The sequence below is a fragment of the Rhinatrema bivittatum genome, chromosome 4 (genome assembly GCF_901001135.1).
Source record: "Rhinatrema bivittatum chromosome 4, aRhiBiv1.1, whole genome shotgun sequence".
In the NCBI taxonomy this organism is placed as follows: Eukaryota; Metazoa; Chordata; class Amphibia; order Gymnophiona; family Rhinatrematidae; genus Rhinatrema; species Rhinatrema bivittatum.
Genome location: NC_042618.1, coordinates 196,390,356 through 196,404,847, shown reverse-complemented (window position 1 = coordinate 196,404,847; position 14,492 = coordinate 196,390,356). Strand labels below are relative to the sequence as shown.

The 14,492-nt window shown below is 40.9% G+C and overlaps 1 protein-coding gene across 2 annotated transcripts in view; it reads right to left on the bottom strand.

The window, feature by feature from the left end:
• The window catches only part of DNAH1 (dynein axonemal heavy chain 1), a 1,058,897-nt gene that overhangs the window by 109,579 nt on the left and 934,826 nt on the right, over positions 1-14,492 (bottom strand). For both annotated transcript variants that reach the window (XM_029599497.1, XM_029599496.1), the window contains exons 67-69: positions 6,185-6,329; positions 5,579-5,737; positions 5,327-5,458 (exon numbers count right to left, since the gene is read on the bottom strand). In XM_029599497.1, the coding sequence (XP_029455357.1) occupies positions 5,327-5,458; positions 5,579-5,737; positions 6,185-6,329 (436 nt within the window). The remainder of the gene's footprint in view (positions 1-5,326; positions 5,459-5,578; positions 5,738-6,184; positions 6,330-14,492) is intronic.

Sequence of the window (14,492 nt, the reverse complement as noted above, 5' to 3'; positions counted from 1 at the left end):
TTCTTCATAGTAGTTCCTACCTGGTTCCCAACCACCAAAATAAGTGCTTTCAACATTTAAATAAAACCTTCTACCTGTGCTTCTTCCGTAATAATACCTAGCCACTCTAATTAACCCCATAGCAGTGCTAGAGACTCTTATTCACCCAAACTGCTGCACAGAAGTAAAAGGGAAAGAGATATCTTAGAGCTGACTTAGCTTTAGAATAAAGGTGTGCCTGGGCACTGTTGTTCTGCCTCAGCCTCTCCATCCTCCTCGCCTTCCATTGAGCTCTCCTGAATTGCCTGTCCCTTTCTGGAGGGCTCCTCTCTTTATGTGAGATAGACTATCCCTCCCTAGGAAGACACCGCCTCTTTGTTTCCCTGCCCCCAACCCTTCCTGGGGCTGACTACCAGGGCATCTGGGAAATATAGTTTCCTTTTACTTCCTGCAATGTAACCTTCACACCTTAAGGAAAACACCCAAAGTTTTACAGCACAGAGACTCAGCTCTGACTCAAATCACCACACCTTGTACTTGTCCACATTAAATTTCATCTGCCATTTGAATGACTAATCTTCCAGTCTCACAAGGTCCTTCTGCAATTTATCACAAATGTATCCACAGTCAAGGCAGACAGGGTCACCATAAAACTCCTTAATCAAAAGGGCTGATTCTATTCTCACCATGGGCAGACAAACCCAGCTGCAACCTCAATGCACATGGAGATGCAATTTCCCTGTGGATTTCTCAATGAACCCATTAGTTTCAAAGTCACTAATGCATGCAATTTAATGCACCTGAATCATTGATTTGAGACTATCCTGTTGATCCCAGCCCTGATCATCACTATTGACCACACTGGGGTAAGCTTCAGAGGGGACTGGACATATTCAAAAGCTAAGCAGAAATGACTCTTGAAGCGCTAATGATGACACTTAAGAGAGTGGTATGGCTTGATCTAAAGAAGGGAAGTCGAAGAGGACTCCAGGCATGGTTGCTTTGGAACATGATGAACTTTCACCATGTTTGAGCCCTCATAATCATGGGCTTAATCATTGATGTCTCTATCTGTGGCTCTATACTCATGAGCTGAATCTTTCAAGATCTAGCAATAGCTTGAATGAGGAGGTTGAGACTTATCTTGAGCCATGGACCTATCCACTGAAGAGACTACGGGCCTCATAGAAACATAGAAATGACGGCAGAAGAAGACCAAACGGCCCATCCAGTCTGCCCAGCAAGTTTTGCATTTTTTTTTCTAATACTTATCTGTTACTCTTGGCTCTTAGTAACCTTTTGATTCTATTTCCCTTCCACCCCCACCATTAATGTAGAGAGCAGTGTTGGAACTGCCTCTAAGTGAAATATCTAGCTTAATTAGTTAGGGGTAGTAACCGCCACAATAAGCAAGCTATACCCATGCTTATTTGTTTACCCAGACTAAATAATTCAGGCCTTGTTGGTTGTTGTCTGTATATAGATCTACTTTTCTTCATTCCCCCTGCCGATATGCATTGAAAGTGAAGTATCTGACTTTCTCCCCTGCCATTGAAGCAGAGAGTTATGCTGAATATGCATTGAAAGTGAAGTATCTGACTTTCTCCCCTGCCGTTGAAGCAGAGAGCTATGCTAGATATATGTGAAGTATCAGTCTTTCTCCCCTGCCGTAGAAGCAGAGATTTATGCTGGATATGCATTGAAAGTTAACTATGAGACTTTCTCCCCTGCCGTTGAAGCAGAGAGCCATGCTGGATATGCGTGATGTAACAGTCTTTCTCCCCTGCCGTAGAAGCAGAGATTTATGCTGGATATGCATTGAAAGTGAAGTACCAGGCTTATTTGGTTTGGGGTAGTAACCGCCGTAACAAGCAAGCTACTCCCCGCTTTTTTTGTGAATGCAAATCTTTTTCCACGTTTCCTCTTGCCATTGAAGCTTAGAGCAATGTTGGAGTCGCATTAACCGTGTGTATGTTTATTGAATAAGGGTATTATCTCCAGGCAGTAGCCGTCATTCCCATGAGCCACCCACTCTTCATTCATGTCCTCTAGACTTTATGGATCCACAGTGTTTATCCCACACCCCTTTGAAGTCCTTCACAGATCTGGTCTTCACCACTTCTTCCGGATGGGCATTCCAGGCATCCATCACCGTCTCCGTGAAGAAATACTTCCTGACATTGGTTCTGAGTCTTCCTCCCTGGAGCTTCAAATCGTGACCCCTGGTTCTGCTGATTTTTTTCCGACGGAAAAGGTTTGTCGTTGTCTTTGGATCATTAAAACCTTTCAAGTATCTGAAAGTCTGTATCATGTCACCTCTGCTCCTCCTTTCCTCCAGGGTGTACATATTTAGATTCTTCAATCTCTCCTCATAAGTCATTCGATGAAGACCATTCACCCTTCTCTGGACCGCCTCCATCTTGTCTCTGTCTCTTTGGAGATACGGTCTCCAGAACTGAACACAGTACTCCAGGTGAGGCCTCACCAAGGACCTGTACAAGGGGATAATCACTTCCCTTTTCTTACTCGATAATGTCTGGCCACTAGCACAGACATGTGCTAGTGGCCAGACATTATCATCAACAATGTCTGGCCACTAGAACAGACATGGTGGCCCTCTGGGCTTTTTCCTTGAACTTCAACGCCAGCTTTTTCAGTTGGATTTACTAATACCAGGAAGTGGACATGATGTCTTTCCTTCTGGCCCTGAACTGCTTTAGGCGGCATCTTAGTATAGATCCTTCAGTAAAAGATGCTGTGGCCTTTGCTCATGGGGTTATAGAACTTTGTGCTCTTCTTGAATATGCTGGCTTGATTCTCAATCATTCTGAATGAAACAGATGCAGCAAATTCAAAGGGAAAAGATGCAGTAAGAATAAAAATCACTAATCAGGTAACCAACACTGTGGGACTGCAAAGAAAAATAGTAGTTTCAGCTGACTGTCCACGGGATGGTGAAAATAAAGAAAAGTTTTCAAAATGCCAAAAGCCTGTCTAGGGACACCAATGGGACAAAGGGAACGGTGCAGAAATGCAAAAAGATGAAATTTTCCTGAAAAGATAGGTAGCTGTGGAGCTTCCTTGAAAAATTCCACAGTGATGGGGGAAAGAGCAATGCTGAATTGCTGCAGAGCCATAGTTGCATGGGTTGCTCAATGCATGCCTTAAAAGATTTTACCAGAAAACTGGCAGCATGCTCAATATTGGTATACAATAGAAGTCATATGACTCACCTGTGTGACTCTTCTTGCCTGTCATCAGAAAATGTAAAAGACTATAGCAAAAAAGAGGAAAATGAGAGGACTAACAAGAGGAAAGTGTAGGAAAGGCTCAAAAGCACAGGAGGAAAACATTTAGGACTGACTCCCAGTAGAGGATTACGGTTGAAGTTGAGGAAAATGAAAATTTTGCAGATAAAATTGTCTTATTTTTATTTATTTATTTAAAACTTTTATATACCAACGTTCACAGACATATCACATCGGTTTACAGGTAACAGGGGAATAATAATTTGAACCGAGAGGGAAAGATAAAGAACTTGGGAGAGTAGAAGAAAAGATAGAAGAACTTGGGAGAGTAGGAGAAAATAAAGGGTCAAGTGACCTAGGAGAGGATTTTCAAGAGATAGAACAATAACTATAATACAATTGCTTGTAGACTTCAGGGGGAGGAGGAGTTAGAAGGGGAGTGTGGCATGGCGGAGGGAGATAGTTCAAGTGTAGGCTTGTTCAAACAGCCAAGTCTTTAGCTTTTTTTTTTTTTAAGGTGGCAGTGCAGTGTTCCTGGCGGAGTTCAGATGGCATAGAGTTCCATAATGTTGGTCCCGCTAAGGATAGCGCACGTTTTTTGGTGGATAGGAGTTGGGTGAGAATGTGAGCAGGAGTGGCTAAGGATCCTTTGTAAGTGGTTCTGGAGGGTCTGTTGGAGGTGTGGTATTGGAGGGAGTCATTAAGCCAATGAATGTTTTGGTTGTGCAAGGTTTTGGGGATAATTGTAAGGCTCTTATGGAAGATTCTGGATGTGATCGGGAGCCAATGGAGGTCTTTGAGGATCGGAGTGATGTGGTCTGATCTGCCTGAGTTAGTTAGGATTCTCGCTGCTGCATTTTGCAGCATTTGGAGATGTTTGATAGAAGTTGCTGGAAGGCCTAAGAGAAGAGAGTTGCAGTAGTCGATCTTCGTGAAGAGGGTAGCTTGGAGGACAGTTCGGAAGTCATTGTGGTGTAGTAAAGGTCTTAGTTTCTTTAGTACCTGCAATTTGTAAAAACAGTCTTTGTCGTGTTGATGTGTTTTTGGAAACTGAGATGGTTATCGAGAGTGACGCCTAAATCTCTGGCATGTTGGGAGAAAGAGAAGGGGTGCACTGAGGGAGGTGGGTTAAGGTGAGCTGGGGAGATAAAAGGGAGCTCTGTTTTTGATGTATTTAAGGCCAGCTTGAGGTTGGTGAGGAGGGAGTTGACTGAGGAAAGGCAGCTGTTCCAGGTTTTGAGAGCATTGGACACTGAATCTGTGACAGGGATGAGTATCTGTACATCATCAGCATAGATAAAATGAGTAAGTCCAAGGTTGACAAGAAGTTGGCATAAGGGCAGAAGGTAAATATTGAAAAAAGTAGAGGAGAGAGAAGATCCTTGTGGTACGCCATGTGTTAGATTAATAGATCTGCAAATAAAGCTCTACTAACTGTCCCCTCTGTCAAATCAGCACATCTCACGCAAGTAAGGGAAAGAGCACTGTCACTTGCTGGTCCTGTACTCTGGAATACCATGCCACTCGAAATAAGACTACAGAGAAATCTGAAATTATTCAAAACTAATCTGAAAACCTGGCTTTTTAAACAAGCATTTTATAAAGATAAAGAAAAGGAGAAAAATAGTTGAGCGATAGGATGCACCAAGCTAGAAGTTTTTAGTAACCTACATAAGCATATTAATGTTAAAATCAAACCACCTAATTTGTTCTTAACAATCAGGTTTAACTTACACACCTAGTTTATTATTTCAAATTGTTACCATACTATGATGGCACACGAGTAATTTGTAATCTATACCACCCATATTTCTCTTTATCATGCCCTTCTGTAAACCGTTGTGATGGTATATAACTTAACGACGGTATAGAAAATGTTTTTTAAATAAATAAATAAATAATGGGGTTCATTTCATGGTTACCAATTTTAACTCTGTTATGACGATTGATTAGGAAAGATGCAAACCAACTCCGGGCTGTTCCTGAGATACCTATGTCGGTAAGGCGATCAATAAGGATATTATGGCTGACAGTGTCAAACTGTCAGCCATAATGTCTTGATAAAAACAGAATCTCAAGTTTGGGAATGTATTTTTCACCTTGTCAGCATCAATACTCTCTATGAGTCTCTCAAGTGATGGCATCCAACTTGGGGCTAGGTGGCAGTTTTGAAAAAAGACCCACTTCCCCCGCTCCATCGAACTTCTCATCATGGCTTCTGCACGTGGGCCCTGAGGAACACAAGAACATTATTCATGATCATGAACAGAAGTCTCCTTATCTGACTGACAGCACACTCACAAGCTTGCGAGAGATGTCCAGGACTTTCGGTGTTAGGATGAGATGCTCACCTGCCCTTGCCCTAGAGAAATGGCGCTCAGTTTCTTTGAAAATCGCATTGTTTCTGCAAACTTGTAGAGATCTGCAGCAGGATCTGTCCCAGGGGACAAAACGAAGATCAGAGGTGTTGTAGGGTTTGAATCCTTAAACACTACTGACAGGTCTGAGGTCTAGAAGGTAAAAAGATTCAGAATGGTTTCATAGATTACTTTCTTTACATCTTTTCTTTCTCCTTTAAATCATTTCTCTTTATTTGGCTTCTCTGCCTCTTTCATTGTCTTAAATTCTTGTTTCTCATCCTTTTTTTTTGTCTCCTTCCATTCTTTTGTTTTTTTTCCCTACCAGTTTTCTATATGATTTTATTCCACTGTCATATTCATTTTGTCACTTCCTTCCATCCATCCCACAGTCATTTTCCCCTAAGTAACTGAGCAAAAAGTAGGAAAATGCCATGGTGGTATGTGGGAAAAGCATGATTTGCAATTTTTCACAATAAGAAATCCAAAGAATTGGGTAACAGGAGATGGATAGGCTAAGAAGATATCGGTTATCTAAGTTGTTCTAGCATGAAATGTTTTCATTGATTTCTGCATTGCCATCTTTTCTCAGTGAAGTACCTGTGGTTCAATGAACTTCTGCCCCAAATTTGCAGACACAAAGTCCTGCATGGCATTAGTAACTTTGTCTCCTCGGAGGCAGCGTAGGACTAGCAGCTTCTGGAAGGCATCCAGCTTGTCATCCCACGTGCCAGGCAATGGCTCTCTGCAAAAGTGTCACAAACATCTGTAAGTACAGTAACATTAACACTTATGCAAATCTCAGCATATGCAATCGTATGCATATCCATGCATATGCACAAAGAGGTATGCATACATGGGGAGGACAATTTTCAAAGGATTTTAGTTGGGTAACTGTGATTTTGTGCTTAGATCACCTAGAATGAAAATATGCATGGAATTTTACAATATGCTAACTTTTTATCCAAATTAAATAGAGGCATTCCCAGGGTGTTTTGGGTCAGATGAGTCAATGACATGCATACAGGGAAATTGCTTACCTGAAGGAAGTTCTCTCTGAAGTCAGAGGAACAACAAGTCACACATATAGTATATTGTTCAGAGATTTCTTTGAGAAGAAGGAATATCTCCCTTATGGTAATGTGTGATAGTTTCTATGCCCACACAGCTGTGAAGTGTGCCCCCATTCTGTCATTAGGAGGGCAATTTTCAAAAGCCATTTACCCAGGTCTGAAAATGACCACCTGTACGCAGATAAAAGTATATGCAGGGATTAACAATATGCCTACTTTTACCTGCTAGAAAAGTAGGCGGGATCAAAAGCCAGGTTAGGTTAGGGGAGGCAACAATACAAGTGGTCATGCAAGTTGTTTTTCAGGGAAAAAGCATATGCAAATCTCAGTGTGCATTTTTTCTCTAGGCAATTTCCAAAGGCAAAGTACACATTTAAGTTCCCTTTGAGAACTGGTGCAAAGTACACAGGGAAAGGTACCCATGAACTTTGTAACTACCTGCATAGTTTTGAAAATTGCCCCTATAGTAATAAGCTCAGCTCCCGAAAAAGAGGAGAGATGGTATGTTTAAGTGGTAATTCCCCTGTATCAATTACTTTCTTAAAGACAAGGTGAATCATCAACCATGCTGATTAGACTCCCTTTCTAAGGGTTGTTTTAAACAAAAAGGGGAAGATGAGAACAACTCACCAAAAGCATATAAACTGTATTTTGCTGGGTAAAAGAAACAACTTTTTGTATTTTATTTATTTCACTTTTAGAAGAAAACCTTAACTTAAAATAATTGGACATAGGGGAATTGAAGATGGAGTTCCAGGAATAGAAAACTAGACCATGGGCTCATACCTTACTCTTTGTTTTTTCTACTTGAATATGGGGAAGAAGAGGAAGGGTTTGTGAGGTGTGCATGCTCCTCTACCTCCCTCAGATTTGGCAACAAGGGATTCTATTTTGAGGTTTGTAGCCCAGAATATTCCAGCATGGTTGTTTGGGTCAGTGCCTCTTCTTGCTGATGAAGGGAAGCAAGCTTCTCCTCAGCCTGAGACCAAGGTTTCTCTAAGCCCTGACTCACAGGAGATCCTCTCTTTTCCTATTGATATAGCCGATATGAGAATGGAACCACCAGAAGAGACTTTCCCTGCGATGGTTGTGCTGCTGGGAGAATATTAGTCATATTGAGGTCGATGGAGCTAGTTCTGGTGCTGCCCCAATGCTGGATGGGGGTATAGGTTGATAAGACGGAAACTCTGGTAAGCAGTTTGCCATTGTTGAGGGCAACAGGAGGACTTGGACTCCCTGCAACATTTAATTCCATTCATCCTTCTTCAGGGTCTGGATTGGCAGCTGTGGAGGATTAGGAACTGTAACATGAAGGCCATTTGCATTCAGGTTGGAAGTGTCTATTATGAAGGTCTATTGAATTGATTTTACAATTCTTGTATGTGTGAGGGCTTAGTTGTTTTACTTAGTATAGTACTTATACCTTGCATCCTATTTTCTTGCAATATAAGGTATGTAAAGCTTGTTCACTGTTATTGACAAGGACTCTTGGAACAAAAATATTGTAAGGACCATGAATTGACTGCTTAATGTTGAAGTCCCTCAATACCTTGGACAGAATTAGCATTTGGGTAAAGCACTGCTCTGCTATGATAAAACTTAGTATAAGGTGGATAAGCTACTAAGACATCAAGCTCTCCAAGCCTGTAGAGGCTGAAATGACCACAAAAAAAAAAAAAAGAAAGAAAACTGGGTACTTTACTCCCCAAGAAGCCAGAAGCTCAAATGGGGTTTTTGACAACTATGTGAAGATCTTGCTGAGGGTCCCATACCACTGTGGGATATTTGATGGGAAGTTTCAAATGAAGTAAGTCCCACATGAATCTACAACTAAATATTGTGCAGAAATAAGTCTTCTTTCTATATGGCAGTAGTATGCTCCAATTGCACTCAAATAAATTCTAACAAAATTGCTCTTTAGACCTGACTGACAAATATAGAAAGTATCAAGCAATTTTTGATTGAACAGGAAAAATGTTCCAAGGGCTTTCCATCACACAGGTAGCAAATCTCCTTCATTTATAATCACAGGACCTTGTAATGGAATCTTTCCAAGAATCCAAAAGCACTTGAGAAATAGAATCAGAGAGGCCATAGGAATGAATTAACTAGCTCTGAATACACAAGCTGTGAGGGTAAGAGATTGAAGAACAGGATGAAGTAATTTTCCCTGTCCTCCAATATCAGTGCTGAGAATATTTTCCAGCTTGACTGGTTTCCTGACAGATAAATCCTACAGGATTAAGAACTAAATTTGTCTTGGCCAAGAGGGAGCTAGGAGAATCATTATTCCCTGATCTCTTCTGAGATTTATTAAAGTATTGGAGAAGAACCATATAGCAGACCCTCTCCTCAATTTAGAAAGAACACATTCAATGCTAATCTGATTTCTAACTTCCTTTTGGAGCGGGAAACTGGCGCCTCCTTGTACTTAGAGGTGGCAAATATATCTATCTTGGAGTTTCCCTACCGAGAAAAGATATAAATCGTCACTCTCTGACTAAGGTGAGGATCCTGTGGGTGACTCAGATTGTCTGCTTAAGTATTCTCTTTGCTGCCACATAAGTGTCGCTTAGAATCACTCCTAGGAGATGGCCTAATTCCATATTCTGATGGTTTCTTGAGACAGAAGGAAAGATCTGGTAACTCCTTGCTTGTTCAGGTAGAATATGGCTATCTGACTATTGAGCTGAATTTAGGCAACTTTGTGGGACCCTAATTTCTGAAACTGTTAAAATATAACGTACTGCCCTTTATTCCAGCATACTGATGTGCAATCTCTTTTCTTGGAAGAACCAGAACCCCTGGGTGTGATCCATTCAAATGAGCTCCCCAGCTGAGATCTGTGGCATTCATTTGTATGAATTACCCCAAAGTGTTGAATACTATATATTTCAGAGTCTTTACAGACACCAGATGTGTGAGGTCAGAGAGATCAGGACTGTGTAGGTGTTCCCCGACACTCCCCAGTGGGAGGTGTCATGCAGGGAATGTACTTTCACAAAACTCATGAGCCCACTTTGTCTCATGTTCTTTCATCCAGTTTTCCATCCTAGGAAAGTTACTGAGTTTACAGCTCTCAGTGCTTCAAGAAGAAGGAAGATTTCTTGGAGTCCAAGAGGACCTTGAAATTGAGAGAACCAAAAGAGGTGAACATTCGTGAAGATAGTTAGTCCCATATTCTTTGCATTTCACTGAATGCTCTGAGTATTTGAAAGTAGATTTTTGGTTGGAATCAAAATAAAGACTGCCAGCTTGAATGTATCTAACTCTGAGTTGCTCCTCAACAGTGTATCAGCAAGAGGTCTAGTGTACCAGTTCAGCTATGGAGATGTGTACACCAGAAAGCAAGAATCAATAAGGGGAAGGCCCAGGGAGGGTCTTTTTCCAAAGTGGTTGGTGAAGAAAACCACTAGTGTATGATTTGCAGTGACTGTAACTTTTTGAATTGTGAATTATCTTTTGTTTTTTCTGTATGAATTGTATTGTTCTCCAATGTGTATTCTACTGATTTTATTCATTTGCATCATTAAATGAATTATTTTGAACACCACTAGACTATGTGGCATTGTGATATCTGCACTGGAAGGTATCAGAAGGCTTCCCAAAAGCCTAAAGACTGTGTTTATTAAGTCAGCAAAAAACATTACATGTAACAGTTGCCCAGTTATTTATCAGCGTTACAACCCAGGCATGATACAACATTTTTAAAACAATATCAGCTCAAGTTTCCCATTAGTAGATCCTAACATCAAAAGTGGTAACATTAACCAGAAGCAACCTGATGGAAGGGATTTCTGCAATCCACCAGGTGAGATCACAATTTAGCAAATATATAAGAGAGAAACCAGCAGCAACCCAATCCCCCTTCCTTCCCCCTCCCCAGATCCTGAACCATCTTCACTCAAGGTGATAAGCCATACAGGCTGCTGTCAGCAGTGAAAGATTGGTAGAAAATGCAGTAGACAGATTATTAACAATCAAACCCCTCACAAAGGAGACAAAGAATTCAAATAGATATCCCAGTGGTTCACAAAATCTCATTTCTTCTTGAACCATTCAATTTTTTCAATATATTTGTCCAAAATACATGTTTGATGTATAAGATTTCTCAATTGCATCATGGTAGGTGAATCAGGAGACAATCATTTCTGTAAGGTACATTTGTTTTTGCCAACAATGTCAGCTGGAACCACTATTTAACATTTTTACTAGGAAATGTTATTCCTCTCATGTCATTCCATATAAAGATGCTAACCACTAAGGAAAAGGAAACGCAACTCATCATATTTAAATAGTCCTGGATGGCCTCCCAAAATCTGTGGATTAAGGAACAGGTCCAAAATTGATGTCCTAACTGTCCATTTCCACACATTTGGGACACCACCCAGTTATACCCACCCGACAAGCTGTTTTAGCAGGAATATAAAATCTGCGCAATAATTTAAATTGGAGTTCCATGAGATTAATGTTAACAGACAAAGAGTGTACGCTCAGAAAACATCCCGCGTAACAAGCAGAGGTCAGTTTAGCCCCAATTCCCTGTTCCACCCCTCCACTAAGGTAAGCCAAGTTAATGTAGAGTTCCTTTTACGTAACAATTTGTATCAAAAAGATATCTTGTTTCTGCTTGGATCATCCAGATCAAGAAAATCTGAGAGGAGTTCCCAAGCTTGATTGTGGGGGACAGACAAGATCAAAGAAGTGACACAATGTCGTAATTGCAAGTATGCAAAAAATGGAATCTAAGGTATATTCTTCTTACAATATTTTAAATTCATACCGTCGCCCGTATGACAGAGTGAGGGCAAAGGTAGCGCCGGCGCCATTTTGAAGATTGGCAATACGGCCCGCGTGCAGGAGGTCGCTCCCGGACCCCCGCTGGACTTTTGGCAAGTCTTGTGGGGGTCAGGAGGCCCCCCCAAGCTGGCCAAAAGTCCCTGGGGGTCCAGCGGGGGTGATCTGCACGCGTGACGTCGGGAGCCAGGAATCAAAATGGCGCCGGCGCTACCTTTGCCCTGTCACATGATAAGGGCAAAGGGCCACCGGCACCATTTCTCTTAATGCAGTCGTGGCCAGAGAGAGGGAGATCCCGCCGGGACCCCCCCACTGGACCCCAGGTAATTTAAAACATTTTGGGAGGGTTCGGGAGGGTGGGGGATTTGTTTTAAAGGTTCGGGGTGGGTTTTAGGGTTTTTTTGGTGTGCCGGTTTTCCCGCCCTCCCCCGATTTTTAACGATTTTTAAAAAAAAACAAAAAACACGACGATCAGATTTCCCTCCCCCCCAGCCAAAATCGATCGTTAAGACGATCGATCACACGATTCACACCCCTAGTATTAGCACACCTAAGTATAATAATGACTCCTCTATCCTAGGGACAGGGAAGTCTTCTTTCCACCATGTTTGGAGCTCTGGTTTAGTCAACAAGACCCTAGATTTACCTAAATTCAATTTGAGTCCTGAAACCCCACCACAATCGTTACATTCTGCCAACAGCTCTGACCAAGATTCCTAGGGGTCACTGAGATGCACCAAAATATCATCTGCAAAAGCAACCAATTTAAATGGTGCTATGTCCCCCATTTTCATAGATATCCCTTTAATATTACCATTACTTTTAATTTCATTCAGCAAGGGCTCCAAACTAATGAGGAATAATGGTGGAGACAAGGGACATCCCTGCTGTGTTCCGCTCCAAAGCTCAATAAGCTCCAAGCGAATTCCATTAAACAAGAAAGATGCCAAAGGAGAATGATATAGCACCTCCACTACCTTACGGAAATATCCTTCAATACCCATTTTTCCCAATGCTGCAAACATAAATGATCAGCTTACTCGATCAAATGCTTTTTCAGCATCAAAACTAATCAACATCGATGGGATTCCTCATCACTGACAAGCCTCTAAGGAGGACAACATTTTTCAAACATTTAATGAGGAATTTCTTCCCTTAACAAATCCTACTTGATCTTTCTCTATTAAATATGGCACGCCATTAGCCAAATGATCAGTTATGATTTTAGCTAACAATTTACTGTCAAAGTTTAAAAGAGAAATTGTCGGTACGAGACCAGGGAGGCAAGGTCCTTCTCAGCCTTAGGAATTACAGTAATATATGCCAAATTAGCTGAATAAGGTGAATACCCATGATCTTTGAGAACTGTAAATGCTGCACTCAAAGGCACTTCTAGTTGTATAGCTAATATCTTAAAAAATTAGCTGAATACCCATTAGGGCCAGGCGCTTTGAACAGTGCAGCCTACTTAAAACCAGTCAACACTTCTTGGGACTGAATTGGCATGATAAGTGTAGCCAATTGAGCATCTGTCAGTTGGGGCAGATCAGAATCTTGTAACTATTTTGCAGTTCGGGTCTCAATGATTGGCTCCTCTGAGTACAGTGCCATATAGTAAGCACAAAATGTATCACTAATATCTTTATTAGAGGTAACCAATTTATTTTGTGAAGTTCTCATTGTTGAGCTATACCACTCTCCACCCCAAGATTTAGTCATATTAGCAAGTATTTTCCCTGACCTGGTCCCATAGTGATAGTACTTAGCCTTATAATACCAAAAGTTTTTCTGCACTCTCTGATGTAACACTGAGTTTAGTGCATACTGCGTATTAACCAATTTTTCCCTAATTTGTCGAGCTGGCTTATTCTCATAGGTCACTTTGGCCTCCCTCAACTGGCCCTTTAATTGTTGAATTTGGTTAATCATTGCTTTATTATGCGTTACAACAAAGTCAATAATCTCTCTTCACAGTACCACTTTTGCAGTTTCTCAAAACAAGAGGGGTTGAAACTTATGCTCCAAGTTATTACGAACATGCTCTTCCCATTTTTTTATGTAAAAAAAGTCTGAAAGCCAGCATCTCCATACAAATATTTGGGAAATTTCCACAGCTTATGATCAGGCATCTGACCAAATTCTTGTAAGTCTAGGGTCACCGGCGCATGGTCAGTGATTTCTAAGGGTCCTATATTTGCCTGTAGCACTTTTGCAAGATCATTATCTTTTATAAACAAATAATCGAGTCTAGAGCCCATTCCATGTGCTCTCGAGATATGGGTGTATTCTACATCCAGCTGGTGGAGTAATCTCCAAGCATCTATGAAGCCTAATGTATTACACATGTAAGAAACCCCTCTCGTTACAAAGTTCCCTTTTCCTGGGCTCCCAGACGTCCTGTCCAGGGCTGGATTTTACACACAATTAAATTGCCCCCAACTAAGAGGCCTCGGTCATGTTCAGCTAGTAGTATCGCCAACTTAGTTAAATAAAGTAAGCTAAGAGACATTTGGAGTGTAAATATTACAATTTGTAAACAACTGCCCATTCACCTTCCCTATCATTTTTATTTATTTATTTAATTTATTTATTTATTTAGCAGTTTTTATATACTGATGAATGCTGGGAACATCTCATCGGTTTACAGTAAACAAAATGCAGCTAAAAGAGCTTTACAGTAGAACATAGAACAATGAATATAATATTAAGTCAAGTAACCGAACAACTAAGGAACAACACATATAAAATAAATATAAGAATACAGGGGAAAGTAAAGAAGAGAGGAACTTAAAGAATTACAGTTTATATGGCAAAAACAGAAAAGCTAAAAAATTATGTGGCATAAAGAAAAATATTAATAGATGTATGTCAAAGAAGCCAAAGGGGAAAATGGAGTCAGTGTAGGGGAAAAAGGAGTCAGTGTAAGGGAAAGAATTGTTAGTGTAGGGGAAAGAATTGGAAGAACTGAGGCAAAATAGTAAAACTTCATCAGACTCCCCAGTAACATAGAGCTGCAAAGCAAGCAAATAAAAGAGGCT